Below are 17,270 nucleotides of genomic sequence, written 5' to 3'. Positions count from 1 at the left end.
AATCACCAATTTTTGTTTTTTTGCAGTTGTCTCTTATTCAATGAGCGGAGCTAGGAGATTTATAGCTTGTAGTTGAAGAGAAGAGTTTAGCTTCAAGGGTAAGCTGCTTTCCTTTTATTTTGTCTCTTATTCATGGTCTGCCTACACTCGTTATAATATGTTTTTTGAGGTTTAGTTCAATGTTTTAAGTTATGTGTATAATTTTCTTATTATCTAGGCGATGGTGCAAGCGATTGCAGCAATAAAGGGCGAAAATCAAAATTTGAGTGACATCTTCATTAATGATTTTTGTTGAGGAAAGCTCGACAAGAAGAAGAGGATGTTTGGGACATGAAACTTGGCACCTAATTAACCTCGTGGTTTACACCTAGACACAGTCTACAAGAGCAACAACCTTGGATCCTTTTCCTTGCGAGATGAATTGCATAAGGAAATAAATGATGAATTAAGGGCTGAATTAAGGGGGGAATTAAGAGGGAAAATATAATTAGGGGGGAATTCGACAAGATTTAGATGTGCAAAGTGTGAAAATTTCAGCGATGGAAGAGAAGATGAACCGGATCATGATTTCCCAACAATTCAATTTCTCACGACTCATTGATGATGATGCTTCACAGACTTGATACATATTAAATATAAACTCCCTATTATGTGTTCTTTTTTATTTGTACTTTGGTGATGGTTAACTAATATACCTTTAGGCTATTATTATTGGTTTGTTGCTATTATGGAATTATTTTAGCTATTATAGGTGATTTGATTGTATAAATGAAAATAGGTGTTACACAGTAATTACTGAATTAATTTGTGAAAAATACCCATTAATTACAGACGGAAATAGTGGGAATAAGCACGTCAGTATTTACTGACGGATGATGCACTAAATTTATTGACGGTAGCATTAGGTCGGGGAATCCGTCGGAAAAATATACGAACGGAATGTATTCTGTCGGTAAATATTACTGACGTGAAGTTTACAAATGGAAAATATCCGTCGGTATTTCCGTCGGCAAACACATTACCGACGGAAAATTCCGTTGATAATTTTACAGTTTTTTGTAGTGGTATTGGATCTTATATTTAATTAAATTTTTCTTACTTACATTTTATTATAAAAGTAATATATAAATATTGGACTCACATTCTACTAACTATTTCAACCAATTTTCTACTGCTACATTTCATAAAACATGTGTCCGGTCAAAACTCATCTTGTATTGGTGGACGGAGGGAGTAGTTGTTACAAATGAAAATCGTTGTTTTAACCTTTAAGTATGTATTAGGAATGCCGATTGTTGATCTTTTCGTTACTAGTTAGTCTATGAAAGAGAATTTGCCATAAAAAATTGATGGTTGTTTTAATTGAAACTTATTGTTTTAGTTTTGTATTAGCCATGCTGATTATTGCCTTCAATAATTGAGCAGGTATGGTCATATTTAAATTATTTTTGTTCTTCTATTAGCCATGCTGATTGTTGACTTCAATAATTGAGCAGGTATGGTCATATTTAAATTATACTATTAGTCTATGAAAGAGAATTTGCCATAAAAAATTGATGGTTGTTTTAATTGAAAATTATTGTTTTAGTTTTGTATTAGCCATGCTGATTATTGCCTTCAATAATTGAGCAGGTATGGTCATATTTAAATTATTTTTGTTCTTCTATTAGCCATGCTGATTGTTGACTTCAATAATTGAGCAGGTATGGTCATATTTAAATTATACTATTAGTCAAATAGAGAAGCGAGATATTAGTATATAGTAGGATGATTGTTATGTTGTATTTTTGGTATGACTTTATTTAAAAGGGTGTAGTTTATTGAATTAAGACTAAAATTAGTCATGTACATATGTCCATTTTACGAATTTAGTGTATTTGGCCATTTGTTACAAATTTATATTATGTTGTATTATGTGATTTATTATTCCATTCAGCAGCTCATTTCTTACCAAATGCAGCATACAATTTCATTATACCACCACCACCAACAACAACAACAATTGCAGCCTACTCTGCCTTGATCATTCATATTTCCATCAAGTGATGGCGGCTTATGCCGCAGCGATCTCTCTCAAGAATACAATTCAGTGTATTCTACAATCGGCTCGTATTTCGCTGGTTCCTCCCTCTCCACAAATCCTACAACCGGCCTACGAGGCCATGTGTCGCTTGCAGAAAGTTTTGCTGAAATTGGACGAGACAAGCTACAGCAAGATCAGGACGAAGGTGAATGCTCTGGATGAACGAATCAAAGAGGTCGTGTGGGAATTCGAAGATTTACTCGAATCCCATTACGCCCAACAAATTCTTCCACAGCTCGAAAGTGAGAGGGATCACTCCTCTTTCTCTCTAGATCTGCAGAATCTGCGAGAGAGTGTTGATAACTTCATCGAGAGGGTGACGGTGATGGAGACAGAGTACGATAGTGAGCTGGTGAGCATGCCTGAAGAAGAAGGCGAAACGATTTCCTCAAGAATTGATTTTGGTGGAATCAACTCATACATGGTTGGATTATCTGATTTTTTTGAACATGCCATGGATTATCTTCTTTCAGAAGATATAAGCAATCCGTTATTATTAACTGGCATGGCAGGGGTTGGAAAGACAACTCTAGCTAAGAAATTATTTGACGATCCATTGGTTCAGACACATTTCGAGCTTCGAGCATGGGTCAAAGTGGGGAGGAAATGTGAATCAATTGAAACATTACGATGTATTCTAGCTCAAGCGGATCCCAACACTCGCAACCAAATGGTTACCCAAGGAGACGATGATGATGATGATGATGATGATGATGATGATGATGATGATGGCAAGAAGTTAGCTAGAATCTTGGAAGAGAGATTGAAGGATAAGAAATGTCTCATTGTGTTGGATGATGTATGGGAATGGGACACGCGACTAATGGATAACTTGCCAAAAGAGAATGTGCAAATCTTGCTTACAAGCAGGCTTAGAATGAAACAAACTCCAACTTTTCTAAGAATGCGCAAGTTAGATATAAAAAAGAGTACGAAATTACTTGCTGAGAAGGTGTTCGGTGAAAAGGAATTCCCTCCTCACCTTGAGAAATTGGGAGAGAAGATTGCCCAAAAATGTGATGGTCTTCCACTTTTGATAGTCACAGTTGCAAAGCTTCTATCCAAAGAATACATGACCCCACAACACTGGACTGAGGAAGCAGAAAAACAATACTGGACTGAGGTAGCAGAAAAACAACAGAATTCAGTTTTTGTGGATGCACATGATCAAATATCAAAGGTACTTTATCCAAGCTATGAATACTTGCTTCAACATTTGAAAATGTTCTTTATCTATTTTGGAGCTTACCCTCCATATTGTAATATCCATGAAAGGGAATTCGTGCATCAGATAATAGCTGAAGGATTTGTTGAACCGATTACAGAATACACTTTAAGAGAATATACCCAGAACTGCTTCACAAAGCTTATTAAGTGGTATAATCTTGTTCTTGAAGAAGGCGATACAAATTCTCTGTTTTCACCGTACAAGTTGTATGTGCATTCTGTCTGGCAGCACGTATGTAATAAAGAAGCTACTATGATCAAGTTTTTGCATGTTTTAAAAAGTTGGGATGAAGTTATGAAAGACCAACGTCGGTTATGTGCCCATTGGAACGCTTTATTTTCCTTCAAAGAAGTATATGATTCAATAAAAAGTGATTGTGCATCTACTGCCCGTTCTTTCCTTTGTTATGGTCCTAACCACATGTATCCGGTGCCAATACATGCCATGGATTTCAAGTTGCTCAGAGTACTAAATGCTTGTAGTGTCCGATTTTACCATATCCCCCTTGAAATTATGAAACTAGTTTGTCTAAAGTACCTTTCCCTAACTTGCAACAAAGAACTCCCTAATTCCATATCCAACCTGTTTCACCTTGAAACCTTGATTGTCAAAACGCATGCGACGATTAAAAAGTATGGAGTTTTTTCATGTATACCGGTGGAAGTATGGAGCATGCAAGAACTACAACATATTGAGGTCGAAGGAAGAGACCTACCAACCCCTAATTCTAATGTTACTTTGGAAAAACTCTTTTGTCTTTGGGGTGTGAGTGCAAAGAGTTGCACTAGAGAAATTTTGAAAAGAATCCGTAATTTAGGGATATTAGGAATTCGTATGGAGTTGAAGCCTTACGACGACGATGGTGATATCAGTCCACTAAGTGGCTTGGATAATATCTCAGTAGAACTCCAGAATTTGGGGAAGCTTGTGTACTCTGTACCGAACCCTGACATGAAATATGAGTTTATGGTTCCTCTTTCAATGTTCTCGTCAGGTCTTGAAATTGTGCAGCTGAGCGGCTTAGGGTGTCCATGGAAGCACATGAATGACATTGGTTTGCTGCTACCAAATCTTCAAGAACTCAAACTAGAACACTATGCCTTTCGAGGACCAGAGTGGGAGATAAAAAGTGGTTGGTTTTTGAAACTTGAGATACTTGTAATTGAAGACACTGATCTGGTGCGATGGAAAGTTCAACATGGAGGCCTCCCCATGCTTAAGCTTCTAAGCATGCGACATTGCTACAAATTGCAACAATTCGATTGGGCGCGTGATCCCTCAATGTTAACAACTCTAATTGAATTATATGAGTGCAACCCATTAGGTGTCACTTCTGCCCTGCAGTTACCACGATCTCTCTTTCAAATTCATTTCAACTATATTGTTTGAGAAGAGAAGTTTTTGCTACTCTCAACTTGGCTTACAGGTTTGACCCTCTAATATTTCCATATCTAAAATTCACTGATATCAAAGTATGAATTAGATGTCTTATGTTTTATTATGTTATTTGATCTAATTTTCGTTTCTAGTTAGTTTATTATGAATGAGAATTTGACATGTAGTTGTTGTTTAATACATATAACATATTAAAGATATTTGTTAGTATATCTTGAATATGCATAGCTTGCCGCTAGCCAAACGGGGTCTCGCTGTGTGCCTAGCCCGACGCTATGATATACTAATATTTCTGTTTCGGGTCCTAATTGTTATATTGGGCTTAGCCCGTCGTCTCTGTGCCTATTCTATAATATAGAAGTAGGTTGCATTACTCTGTAATATGAAAACAATCTGAATACAATCTGTTCTCCGTTTTCTGCCCGAGGACGTAGCTAACACAACGTTGGTGAAACATGTAAATTATGTGTCTCTTTACGTCTGTTCTTGTCTAGATTACACAATTACTCTATTCTGTCACAATGATATTTATGTGTGCTCACATCATTTATTCATTTATCGATTTATAGGCAAATGAGAGAGTAAAAAGACTGTCAGACGCTGCGTCAAGGATTGTGAATTGGTGGATTTTGTTGAATAATGTTTGATTATTTATGTAAGCTCATATGTATTTGTATTTTCTCTTTCATTTGTTGATACGGAACTCACTGTACATGGCTCAGCGTGAACCAAAATAGCTGAGCCATGTACAGCTTAGTCTGAGAGGACCGCCTTTGGAGGTCCTCTCTTCCGACTACGTCACAGTGTGGTTCCGCCAAGTCTACGTCGGAGTTAGTTATGTTGTTAATCGAGTCAAGTATTTTATGTAAGAGAGTCGAGTGAATATAGTAATTTACTCCTGGGGTTTTCTTTGACGGTTCGTTCCTGGATTGTTGTAAGAGAGTCGAACTGCATAGGTTAGGTCACTATGTATAAATAGTCTTTGTCTGTTTTAGATGGCATGAAAAATAAAACCCAGGTATGTTTATTCTCATTTCTTTACTAAACATTGCACTATACATATTAGTCTTCCTGCTTCATGTAATTTGCACAAATCGTATCAATCTTTCTTAACTTTAATTGTTTTTTGTGATTTGAACTTGATATGTTTTTGTTATTCATTTATTGTTTTCAGGGAAATGAGAGAGCAGAAGGGATAAGACGTCAAGTTATGCCATCGTTTTAACTATATTAATGGTTTGTTTCTTGAATCTACTAAGGATTGTGATTTGTTATCGAGTCCGTTGTATTTTTAAGTCGTTTTTTGTAATCGAGTTTTAATCGCGTGTGGGCATGTTATAAGCTCCTTCATGGGTTTTTCTTCGTTTGGTTCTTTTCCCATGTCGTAGTGTTTGAATCAAACAAGACTCTTATTTCTTAATAATACTACAAGTTTTACTTAATTATGATACCATTTTGAGCTGTGTGAACGTTAATATCTCTCAAGCGTCGAAGTCGCCTCGACGAAAATTGAGCCACCAACGGTAAGAAATACGATTCGGTTGAACAAGATGGAGGGCAAAGTCGCACAAATGCAATGTTTTCAGCCAAATAGGATTAGATGCCACTTGGAATTAAATGTGCCATGTCGATTTTAATGATTGTCGAAATGACTCGCCGTGAGAAATTTGCACATTATGCAAAATTGATCACTTTTATTGACCACTTTTAAATTTTAGAGAAATATCATATTTAATCACAAGTTTATAGTTTTTCAAACCAACATTATTGACAAAAAAAAATGGATACTAGTACTTTTTTTTGTTATTCATCTATAATATACTCCGTTGATATATGCGACATCCCACATATGTAACCGAGGACATAAAAAACACGAACTTATAATCTTGGAAAGTGGGTGGATCATAGCAATCTTATAGTAAGAAATTTATGGGTTGATTAACTTAGACCATGATTAGTGGACAGTGGACTATAGTCCACCAAATTAAGTTTTATTGACAACAAATTGAATTTTCTTGGAAAAAACTTACTCCCTGTGTCCCTATGTAGCTGAGTTATACTCTCTCCGTCCACGAAAATTCATCCCGGTTTGACCGGGCACGGGTTTTAAGAAATGGAATGGAAAGTGGTTGAAAAAGTTAGTGGATTGTGGGTCCTACTTTTATATATTAGTTTTATAATAAAATATGAGTAGGAATGAGTTAGTGGAATATGGGGTCCACTACCAAAAATGGTAAAAGTGAAATGAGACAAATTTTGGGGGACGAACGGAAATGGAAAAATGGGACAAATTTTCGTGGACGAAGGGAGTATTTCTTTTTGGGTTGTCTGACTGTAGTTGAGTTGTTTCCTTTTTTGGCAAAAAACAACAACTTTTCTTTTCTCTTACTTTACTCTCTCTTACTTTGTTCTCTCTTCATCTCTCTACTTGTTCGCTTTCCTATTTTATTACTCCCTCCGTCCGTGAAATGCTGTCCAGTTTTACCATTTTGATCCACCTGTAAAATGTTGTCCACTTTGCTTTTTTCCATTTTTAATAAATGGATCTTACTTTCAACTAACTCATTACACTCACATTCTATTATAAAAACTATATATAAATGTGAGACTTACATTACATTAACTTTTTCCACTAATTTTTCTTCACATTTCTTAAAACTCGTGTCAAGTCAAATTTGGACAACATTTTGTGGACGTAGGGAATATGAAATTACTTAACTCACTTAATACAACTTTTTTTTCAAACCCGTGCCGAAAATAAACATCTCGACCGAGGAAGTACTTTACTTATGGGTCTGCATTATTTAAATATCCTTCAACTCACAAAAACATGCAACTATATTAACAAACACATGGAGACAGCTTTAAAAACAGAGCTTATGACATTTGTACCATCAATTATTTTCTTAATCTGTAGTTTTACACGTTAATCAATACACGTGATTAGCAATACTAAATCCCACCACCATCTAACGCCGTTGCCAACTCCTCTTCTCCACCACAACTCTACCTAGTGATGGCGGCTTACGGCGCAGCCGTTTCTCTTAAGAATACGATTACGCGTATTGTCCATTCGTCCCGCATTAATCTGGTTGGCCCTTCTCGGGAAATCATAAAACCGGCCTACATCCACATGTGTTTGTTGCAGAAAACCCTGCAGAAATTGGAGGGGACCGGGTACAACAAGATCAGGACGAAGGTGAATGCTTTGGATGAACGAATCAAAGAGGTCGTATGGAAATTTGAAGATCTACTAGAAACCTGTTTCACCGATCAGATTCTTGCACAACTCGAAAGCGAGGGAGATCACTTGTCTTTCTCTGTAGATCTGCAGAGTTTGCGAGAGAGTGTTGATTGCTTAGTCGAAGAGCTGATGGAGATGTTGAAGGACTACTATATTCAAGTGGTGACTATGCCTGAAGAAGAAGGCGAACCTATTTGCTCAAGAATTGATTTTAGTGGAATCAACTCAGAGATGGTTGGATTATCTGATGTATTTAAAAAAATCAGGGGTTATCTTCTTGCAGATAGTGAACTTGAAAGTGAAGGTGAAGGTGAAAGTGAAGGTGAAGTTGAAAGTGAAGGTGAGAGTGAAAGTGAATGTGAAAGTGAAGGTGAGAGTGAGAGTGAAAGTGAAAGTGAAATTGGAGATGAAAATGAAGGTGAAAGTGAAGGTGAAAGTGAAGATGAAGGTGAGAGTGAAAGTGAAGGTGAAAGTGAAGATGAAGGTGAGAGTGAAAGTGAAAGTGAAATTGGAGATGAAAATGAAGGTGAAAGTGAAAGTGAAAGTGAAGAAGATGAATGGCATTGGTTATTAGATGTAGATCAAGATGAAAATGAAGAAAAAAATGAATATCAATGGAATAGGTTTTTTGATGAAGATCTTCATATAGTGAATTGGTTATTAGTCACGGGGATGGCTGGGGTTGGAAAGACAACTCTGGCTAAGAAAATATTTGATGATCAGTTGATCCAGAGACATTTTGAGCTTCGAGCATGGATTAAAGTGGGCAGAAAGTGTGAGTTCAATGAAATATTACGATGCATTCTAGCTCAAGTGGATCCCGACACACACGATCAAATGCTTACCCAAGGAGAGGATGCTGACAACCAGAAATTAGCCGAACTTTTCGAAGAGAGAGTGAAGGATAAGAAATGTCTCATTGTGTTGGATGATGTATGGGAAACTGACACACAACTAATGGATATCTTGATACAAGAGAATGTCCGAATCTTGGTTACAAGCAGGCTAAGAATTAAAGAATCTCCGTTTTATGTCAAAGTACGATTCTTGACTTTTAAAGAAAGTATGAAGTTATTTGGTAAGAAGGTATTCGGTGAGAAGGGCATACCTCCTCACCTGGAGGAGTTGGGAAAGATTATTGTCTACAAATGTGAAGGTCTTCCACTTATGATAGTTACAGTTGCAGAGTTCCTATCCAAAGAAGATAAGACCCCAGAATATTGGACTGAGGTAGCTGGAACACAACATAATTCCGTTTTCGTGGGTGCATGTGATCAAATATCCGAGGTATTTTTTCCAAGTTATGAATATTTACCTCAATATCTAAAAATGCTTTTTCTCTATGTTGGAGCTTTCCCTCCATATGAAAACATCGACTTGTTAAGTGCTACCTATCTGGTGATATCTGATGGGTTTTTCGAACCATCTGTAAAACATACTTCCAAAGGTTATCTTAATAAGTGCTTGAAAAAGCTTTCTCGCCACTATCATCTTATTCAATTTGAGAGGGGAACAAAATCTTGGTTTTCAGAAAATAAGTTCTACGTGCATTCTTGTTGGATGCACTTGTGTAAGAAAGAAGCTAGTAAGATCAAGTTTTTGCATGTTTTACAAAGTTGTGATGAAGTTATGGAAGACCAGCGTCGTTTGTGTGCTCATGGTAACATGTTGTTTGCCTTCAAACAAGTGTATGATTCAATAAAAAGTGATTGTTCATCCACTGCCCGTTCACTCCTTTGTCATGGTCCTTACAACCAATATCCAGTGCCAATACATGCCATGGATTTCAAGTTGCTCAGAGTACTACATGCTAATGCAGTCCGATTTTACTATTTCCCGCTTGAAATTGTGAAACTAGTTTGTCTAAGGTACCTTGCACTAACTTGCAACAAAGAGCTCCCTTCTTCCATATCCAACCTTCTTCACCTTCAATACTTGATTATCGAACATCATATGAACATTAACAGGCGTGGAGCTCCGTCATATATGCCGGTGGAAATATGGAATATGCAAGCACTACAAAATATTAGAGTCTACGGAAAAGACTTACCAACCCCTAATTGTGATGCTACTTTGGACAAACTCCATTATCTCACTGGTGTTACTGCAAAGAGTTGCACTAGAGAGGTTCTCAAAAGAATCCCTAATTTAATTCTTTTGTTAATTCAGATGGAGTTGAAGCCTTATGACGATGACGATGGTAACAACCCATTCAGTGGCTCGGATTATACCTTGGAAGATCTCCATAATTTGGAGAATCTAGCATATATGGTCAGGAACCCTGACATAAAGTATGAGCATAGAGTTCCTCTTTCGATGTTCCCATCAAGTTTGACGAAGTTGTCTTTGTATGGATTAGGGTGTCCGTGGAAGTACATGAATGATATTGGTTTGCTGCTACCAAATCTCAACTCACTCCATTTAGAGTGCTATGCCTTTCGAGGCGCGGAGTGGGATGTAGAATTGCGGGGTTTTTTGAAACTTCGTACACTTGTAATTGAAGACACTGATTTGGTGCGATGGAGAGCTCAACATGGAAGCCTCCCATGTCTCGACCTCCTAAGCATACGGCATTGCTACAAATTACAACAGCTCGATTGGCAACGTGATCCTTCTATAATCAGAGCAACAATTGAATTAGTTGAGTGCAGTCCTGTAGTTGTTGCTTCTGCCTTGAAATTACCATATTCTCTCTTCAGAGTTCGTGGCTACTCTACTTTTTGAGTCGAGACGTCGTAGCTAGACTCCCAACTTGGCTAACAGGTTACAGGTTAGCCTTCCTACTTCATTTAATTTATTCAAATCACATTGATTCATTTATTTCTTAACTATAAACTTGACATATTTTGGTTATATGTTATTGTCTTATGTGTGTATTAGGCTGTTGGCTTCTTTCTTCCATACTAGTATTTGAATGAGAATTAGGCATCTATGTTTGGTAGATGGATCCAAGATAGAAGAGTTATCTTGCCTTATTAGTTACTCCATTTGGTAGCCAATAAGTTAGCAATGTGGCATAATCAACCATTTATTACATTTACATACTAAAACAAGTTATTTGGCAGCAACCAATAAGTTAACAAGGTGACCCCGCCATTCAGAGCCTCCCGTCAACCGAACACACCACCATGCAGCCCGAGACGTGCAAATCACGAAGAGCCCATCACCGAGAAGAAGGATGGCGGGCGTCCAAAAGAAAGACCTCAAGCCAGCAAGATTCTAGGATTTTAGTTCCCATTAGTTGATATTCTGTTCCCTTTTGTTTTGTTGAACTAAAACTATCTTTAGATTGATTTGAGTCGACCTTCTCGGATTTTATTCTTGAGTCCTTCCGGAGTCGTAAAATCAAATCAAGCAGGCGGGAGTCTATAAATTGTTCGATTTCTCATTCATCTTGTTCGAAAACACGTTAATTCCTCTACAAGTCTCACGCATGCTCTCTAATCCCCTTGATAGGAAATTTTAATCCTATCAATTGGTGCTTCCATTGACGACTCTTCTCCCGTGGGTGCGAGCATGTCAGACACTGAAAAGCTGACTCCGCCGCTGCATAACTACTATCTTGAAGAGGTGGGACAGATGTTATTTGAAATGAAAATCTCAAAAAAACAAAAAAGTTATTGCTCTCTGTACAAGTTATTTCTCTTCTTAGATATAAGCAATTTATCTTTCATACAGACAAAATGAAAAGTAAAACCAGTCAATTCGTTAAAATTTTTAGCTTTTCTTTTTTTTTTCGTAGCCAAATAAGGGCCATGGATTACAAAAGGCTTGAACAATCTATGCACAAATGTGACAAGACAAAGTTCACAATCCCATTCCCACCCCCTACCATAATCAAATTTGTTAATTCCTCAACCCTAATAATAACAAAAAATAAAGTGACATCTCAAAAAATTAAAGTGCCTAACAATTTTCTTCTTCTTGTTTTCTCCATGTAGGTCACCTGGGACCAGACAACTCGAATGCGTGTAAATTTTCAGTCGAGTCGACTATCCAATCGGAAGTCGGGTGGGGGGCGAGCTCCACCTCCTGGCGATGAACCTCCACCTTCTGCCACTCGTCCCATTTCTCAGCCAGCCCGTCGCCTTCTAGCATCCTCACCACTTCCGACATCTTGGGCCGGTCCATAGGGGAGCTCTGCGTACAGAGGAGAGCGACCTGGATTAGCTGCTCGACTTCTGATTCAATGTAATTGCTCTGCAGATCCGGATCGACCAGCATTTCGAGCTTCTTCTCTTTCAGAAGTCCCTTGACCTGAAAATGGCCAGACCCGTTTAAGAATCCGGTCCCCTTTAGTAAATACAGGGATAACGAAACAACCTAGCATCGTGTGCAACGTCTCATATTGCATTGATTGGGTCATCGTCATGTGTCAAGAAAGTTCAAGAATTTACAAAATCTTGCTTATGAAATCTTACTATTTTTGTAGGTTGGTCATACTCATATACTAAATGTAAGAAAATGGAGTAAACAATAAATAAAATCTTCTAAGTTACTCATAGGTCAAACCATAGCTGAAAAATAATGTTTAATAATTCTTAGGTCAACACTAATTAACCTTAGCTTTAATCATTTATAAAATTATTCATTTGACTATTCATTAATTATACCAACTACTTATAATTATTGAACTGAGATTGTTATCTCATTTCTCTACAATCACACTAAGACTGTCTAGTGAAATGCAAAATTCCTACCTATCCAATCTTCACTCTGAAATTCGAATATAATAAATTTAACGAATAAAAAGGCGATTACGTACCCAATCGAGCAACATGACATCATCGTCATTCGCAAGGCGAGCCAGATCGAAAGCTCTCTGCCCGGTTATCAGTTCGAGAAGCATGATCCCATATCCAAAGACGTCGGTTTTCTCAGATGATTTTCCCGTGGATAGGTACTCCGGAGCTATATGTCCGATAGTTCCACGTACAGCAGTCGTCACATGGGTATCCTTATAATCCATTAGTTTAGCCAAGCCGAAATCTCCAACAACGGCCTCGAACTCCTCGTCTAGCAAGATGTTCGCAGCTTTGACGTCACGGTGAATGATCTTGGGGTCGCAGTGGTCGTGCAAATAGGACAAGCCCCGGGCGGATCCGAGAGCGATGCGCTTCCTAGTTGGCCAATCGAGTGGCGGCTCATTAGGCGGACGTTCTGCAACAGACGCAAATGGACGAGTTTCTTTAGCTTCTAAAAACACTTAACATCGAAGTAAATATTATTCAATGAAAAAAAGGAAGGCACCTCGTAAACATGATGCAACGCTTCCATTCGCCATGTACGGATAAACGAGCAACCGTTCCGTCGGAGTCATACAAAAGCCACGGAGTCTAAGAAGGTTACGATGCACGGCCATACTTATCATCTCGACCTCTGTTTGAAACTGAAGCTCTCCGCCAGGTGTCCTCTCCTCCTTGAGTCGTTTAACGGCAACCAGAGTGCCATCGGCGAGACGTCCTTTATATACCTTCCCGAAGCCGCCTCTCCCCAGAATATTCTTGTTGCTGAAAGTGTCGGTCGCGACTTGCAGCTCTCGGAGAGAGAATCTCTTGAGCTGTCCGAGATGCACTTCGGGGTCCTCCTCGGCTGCAAGCGTGATCCGATAAGTTAACGAGAAACGACAAGATTGTTCCATAGAGTTACAATGCTGAATCAAAATCACTTTACCTGGTACATCAAAGAAATATTCCTGTGGTTTTCTCCTACGCCACCACGCAAAGGCGATTGCCGGTGCAGCGAATAGCAGAGCAGCGCCGGCGGCAACTCCACCAGCAATGGCTCCCGTGACACTATTCCCTCCTGCATTTACATCAAGTAAGTAGGAATACAAGGAAATTCAATTTTATCGAGTCGCTGAAAAAGCTATGATTTAAAACTAAGAATACCTGGCAACGAGATAGGGGGTGGCGGGATAAAAGGAGGGGGTGGAGAAAACGGAGGAGATCCTGGGCATGGCCGTCCAGTGACAGGGCCGCACAGGTTCATATTATTTGCAAAACTGCGAACGCACATCATCTATGTCAGAAGCCAATAAAAGAGGGAGGGAGCACTGGAAAACATTGTTCCCAATTAGTGCTAATAGAAGCATGATCGGAATACCTGATAGGCGTGAACAACGAAAAGGAGCCGTTATCCGGAACCACACCCGAGAGCTGGTTATTCGATAAATCCCTGCACGATTCACGACAACGCGATGATAATCACTACCATGTTTCTTAGATGCGCGTCAAGAACAGAAAATAAGTATTTTAGACGAACTCCAGAGACTCACAGCACTTGTAGGGCCGAGACGTTGGTCAATGACATAGGGATGGGGCCCGATAAGCTGTTGTTGTTAAGCCGGCTATCCTTACAAAAACATAACAGCAAACAATAAGATTCACGAAGCAAGGATAGGTTGTTAATAGAAGTGCATATCCTATTTGCTCAACTAAGAGAATTTCACTCACAGGAATCGCAGTTTTGACAGCTTCCCCAACGATTCAGGTATGGGACCCGTGAAACTGTTCAAGTACAGGTCCAGGCTCACCAGATTAGTCAGATTTCCTAGATCACTCGGAACTGGCCCGCTAATGTTGTTACTGTATAACTCACTGTCGCGCCATATAAATCAACAGAAACGACATGAGTGCAAATAGGATACACACTTTATACTAACACAGCTACTTATTCATTGCTTTTGATCGAAAATAAGATACAAAAATCGAGCATATTCGCTTATTGTTATGTCAAGGCATCAAAATCATATCATAATGCTTCTGCATTTCTCTTCAAAATCAATAGTCGAAAACACGAAAAAAGGAAAAGCCACGAACGATGCTTACAGGTACTGCAAATTCTTCAATAGGCCGAGTTGTGGGACCAATTGACCCGACAAAGCAGCATTTCCTAGATCACTGAAAACAGAGGCGATCAAAACAGATTAGGCCAACACTCGAACAAGCATGAGACGGAGGGGTACAACAAACAGATTCTTACACTCTTATCACACTGTTATCGTTGTTGCAGGTGACGTGAAACCACGTGCAGGGGTTGACAAGGGTCGGGTCCCAGCTTTGCAGCACATTGTTAGGATCTTGTAAGTTTGTCCTAAGGCTATGCAAGGCATCACCTATTCAAACATGCCACGGCCAAAATCAGACGCTACGAGTAAAACTATCAACGCATCAACAGCTCGTTGGGTAACACATATTGCATAAATGTATCTCAAACACACATTTTGTGCACAAACATGAAATCAAGCAATTCCAATTACAACTCCTACGCTTCTAATCCCTAATAACATCCGATTCGCAATAAATTTCCAAGCACATTGCAAAACAGCCCTAATTTATCACAAGAAATGCCCATAAAGTAGCATATCTGCAAGAATAATCTCAAATTTCTTGCTTAACACACATATCTAAATGAACAAACTCAAAAAATTATGGAAGGAATTCAATCAATAATCCAATAAGGGCATAAACAAAAATACATTTTCCATCTCACCTATACAAAACAGCTGCAAAATCAAACTAAAAATCAAACAGCTGAAATTGCTCAAACCAGAAATAGAAAAGCACATTCAAAGGAACAAATCAAGAATCCCTTTCAAAACAAAAAAAGGCCCAATATTAGGTAAATATCAACATCAAAGAATACAAACCTTCCATATTAGCAAAAATATGCACCACCAAGATCAACCAAACCACCAGAGAAACCAAGCTCCATCTCCCCATCAACTTCCCCATCATCATCCCCACACATACACACAAAGAAACTGTATCTATAGCTCAAACCCACAGCACCTCAGATCCAAACGGTGAAATCCACAGCATTTACAGAAAACCCACAAAAACCCAGATGCCATTCTCCCTCATTTAGCCCAAAAGATTCGATTTTTATGATTTTCTCCTCTCAAGAAACCGATCCCATCACACAACCTGGACTTGGGAAACCCCAGAAATCGAAATGAGTATTTTTTTTTTCTTGAATGTGTGAGTAAAAATGTGTACTTTAGTAGTCTTGATACTTTCCCAGCACTTTTAATAGCTCTCTGCAAACTTTTTTACCTCTGTACTTTGCTTTTCGGTTTCGCTCTGTATAGAATGGATATCACCTCTCTCTCTCTCTGTAGTGAGAAGTGTGGAGGTGAGAGAGTGAGGGGGGTGTGGGATAATAATCGTTTTTCTTTTTTGGGGGGTGTGTGTGAATTGTTCACTGTTCGAGAGCTGCCCGAACGGTGTGAAGAGGCTGCCCTATCTGCCCGTCTCCATAGCCTAGAACGGCTTCGAGCTCATACTACAACACTCTTTTTTTCTTTTGAGCTTTTCTTTCTTTTTTGCCGTTTCCTTTTTTTAAGAAAGTCATAAATAAGTTGGAGGAAAATACATTAAATGATAAAAGTATTAATGAATAATCTTTATATCGAAAAATTCGACTTCTAAAGCATTGTTTAGAAACAATATAATTTGCTAAAGCTAAAAAATTGACAAAACACACTAAATAAATAATATATGTAGATGTAGGTGTGATCAAATCGCTTAACTTTTAAAGTTGTTAACTCTGTTAACTCATCAACGCAATGTATTAAAAAATCAACACAATGACATTAAAATGTCAATGCATAATTTTATTGACATTTTGTGTTGACATTTGAATGTCATCGTATTAACATTTTTAATACACTATGTTGCTAAGTTAGCAATATAACACACCCGGGGCATGTTAGGATGCCACCAACCCTTAAAATAACATTATACCACCATTCCTATCCAATCATTTGTACACATGGACGAATAATAAGCTGCCACGTGGCAAATTATTTTTTTTTTTTTGAAAAAGACGGTTAACAATTTTCTGGTCTTTATCTAGCAATATTTCTTATCCAGCAATATCCGACACACTATACAACAATCTATAAATTGCTGTGTAGTGTTTGTAATATTGATGTGTAGCGTTTATAATATTGCTGTATAAGTGGTGTCACGGTGTCATTTTAAGAGGGGTTGTCATTTTAACACAAACCTAACACACCCCATTACAAATATATGTAAATTGTCTTATTTTATGATTAATTGTATATAATGATATTATTATGCTCACTTTCTTATTTATAATACTACAATATCTGAACTTTGGTTTAAAATATAATCATTTTAATTTGAGTGATTTACAGACTGAAGTATACTTTTCTAGTGTGATGAAAAGCTTAATTGGGCCTAAATATTTTTGATGTTATACTCTGTAAAGGTCGTGGTATAATTTTTAGCAAAATTTAATCAACGTATCATGTTATATTGAAAATAAATTGTTCATGTTTTGTCATCTATAGT

At 38.0% G+C, this 17,270-nt stretch overlaps 3 protein-coding genes across 6 annotated transcripts; 2 read left to right on the top strand and 1 right to left on the bottom strand.

Annotated features, from left to right (window-relative positions):
• Positions 1–1,856: 1,856 nt before the first annotated feature.
• On the top strand, positions 1,857–6,148 carry LOC125202385 (putative late blight resistance protein homolog R1B-13). 4 transcript variants are annotated; one of them, XR_007173088.1, is made up of 3 exons: positions 1,860–4,737; positions 5,276–5,361; positions 5,881–6,148. XR_007173088.1 is itself a non-coding variant. In XM_048100775.1 (2 exons), the coding sequence occupies exons 1-2, from the start codon at positions 2,046–2,048 to the stop codon at positions 3,418–3,420; spliced, it is 1,230 nt and encodes a 409-aa protein (XP_047956732.1). In that variant the 5' UTR covers positions 1,857–2,045; the 3' UTR covers positions 3,421–3,565. The 4 variants fall into 4 exon arrangements, 2 of the variants coding, with proteins under 2 accessions (XP_047956732.1, XP_047956731.1); XR_007173087.1 differs by having other exon boundaries at positions 5,276–5,724; XM_048100775.1 differs by lacking the exons at positions 5,276–5,361; positions 5,881–6,148 and having other exon boundaries at positions 1,857–3,263; positions 3,409–3,565.
• A 1,574-nt stretch (positions 6,149–7,722) lies between these two features.
• Positions 7,723–11,275, top strand: LOC125200511 (putative disease resistance RPP13-like protein 2). The gene is made up of 3 exons (XM_048098148.1): positions 7,723–9,818; positions 9,918–10,720; positions 11,016–11,275. The coding sequence occupies exons 1-2, from the start codon at positions 7,723–7,725 to the stop codon at positions 10,672–10,674; spliced, it is 2,853 nt and encodes a 950-aa protein (XP_047954105.1). The 3' UTR covers positions 10,675–10,720; positions 11,016–11,275.
• Positions 11,276–11,634: 359 nt separating this feature from the next.
• LOC125201197 (somatic embryogenesis receptor kinase 2) lies at positions 11,635–16,253 on the bottom strand. The gene is made up of 11 exons (XM_048099213.1): positions 15,602–16,253; positions 14,935–15,067; positions 14,781–14,852; positions 14,406–14,549; positions 14,228–14,299; positions 14,056–14,127; positions 13,842–13,954; positions 13,624–13,755; positions 13,201–13,542; positions 12,716–13,110; positions 11,635–12,207 (listed from the first exon to the last, which is right to left on the bottom strand). Exons 1-11 carry the CDS (start codon positions 15,690–15,692, stop codon positions 11,893–11,895), a joined length of 1,881 nt encoding a protein of 626 aa, XP_047955170.1. The 5' UTR covers positions 15,693–16,253; the 3' UTR covers positions 11,635–11,892.
• Positions 16,254–17,270: the final 1,017 nt, after the last annotated feature.

This window comes from Salvia hispanica, chromosome 1 (genome assembly GCF_023119035.1).
Source record: "Salvia hispanica cultivar TCC Black 2014 chromosome 1, UniMelb_Shisp_WGS_1.0, whole genome shotgun sequence".
NCBI classification, from domain to species: Eukaryota; Viridiplantae; Streptophyta; class Magnoliopsida; order Lamiales; family Lamiaceae; genus Salvia; species Salvia hispanica.
This window is presented reverse-complemented; position numbering and strand designations above follow the sequence as displayed.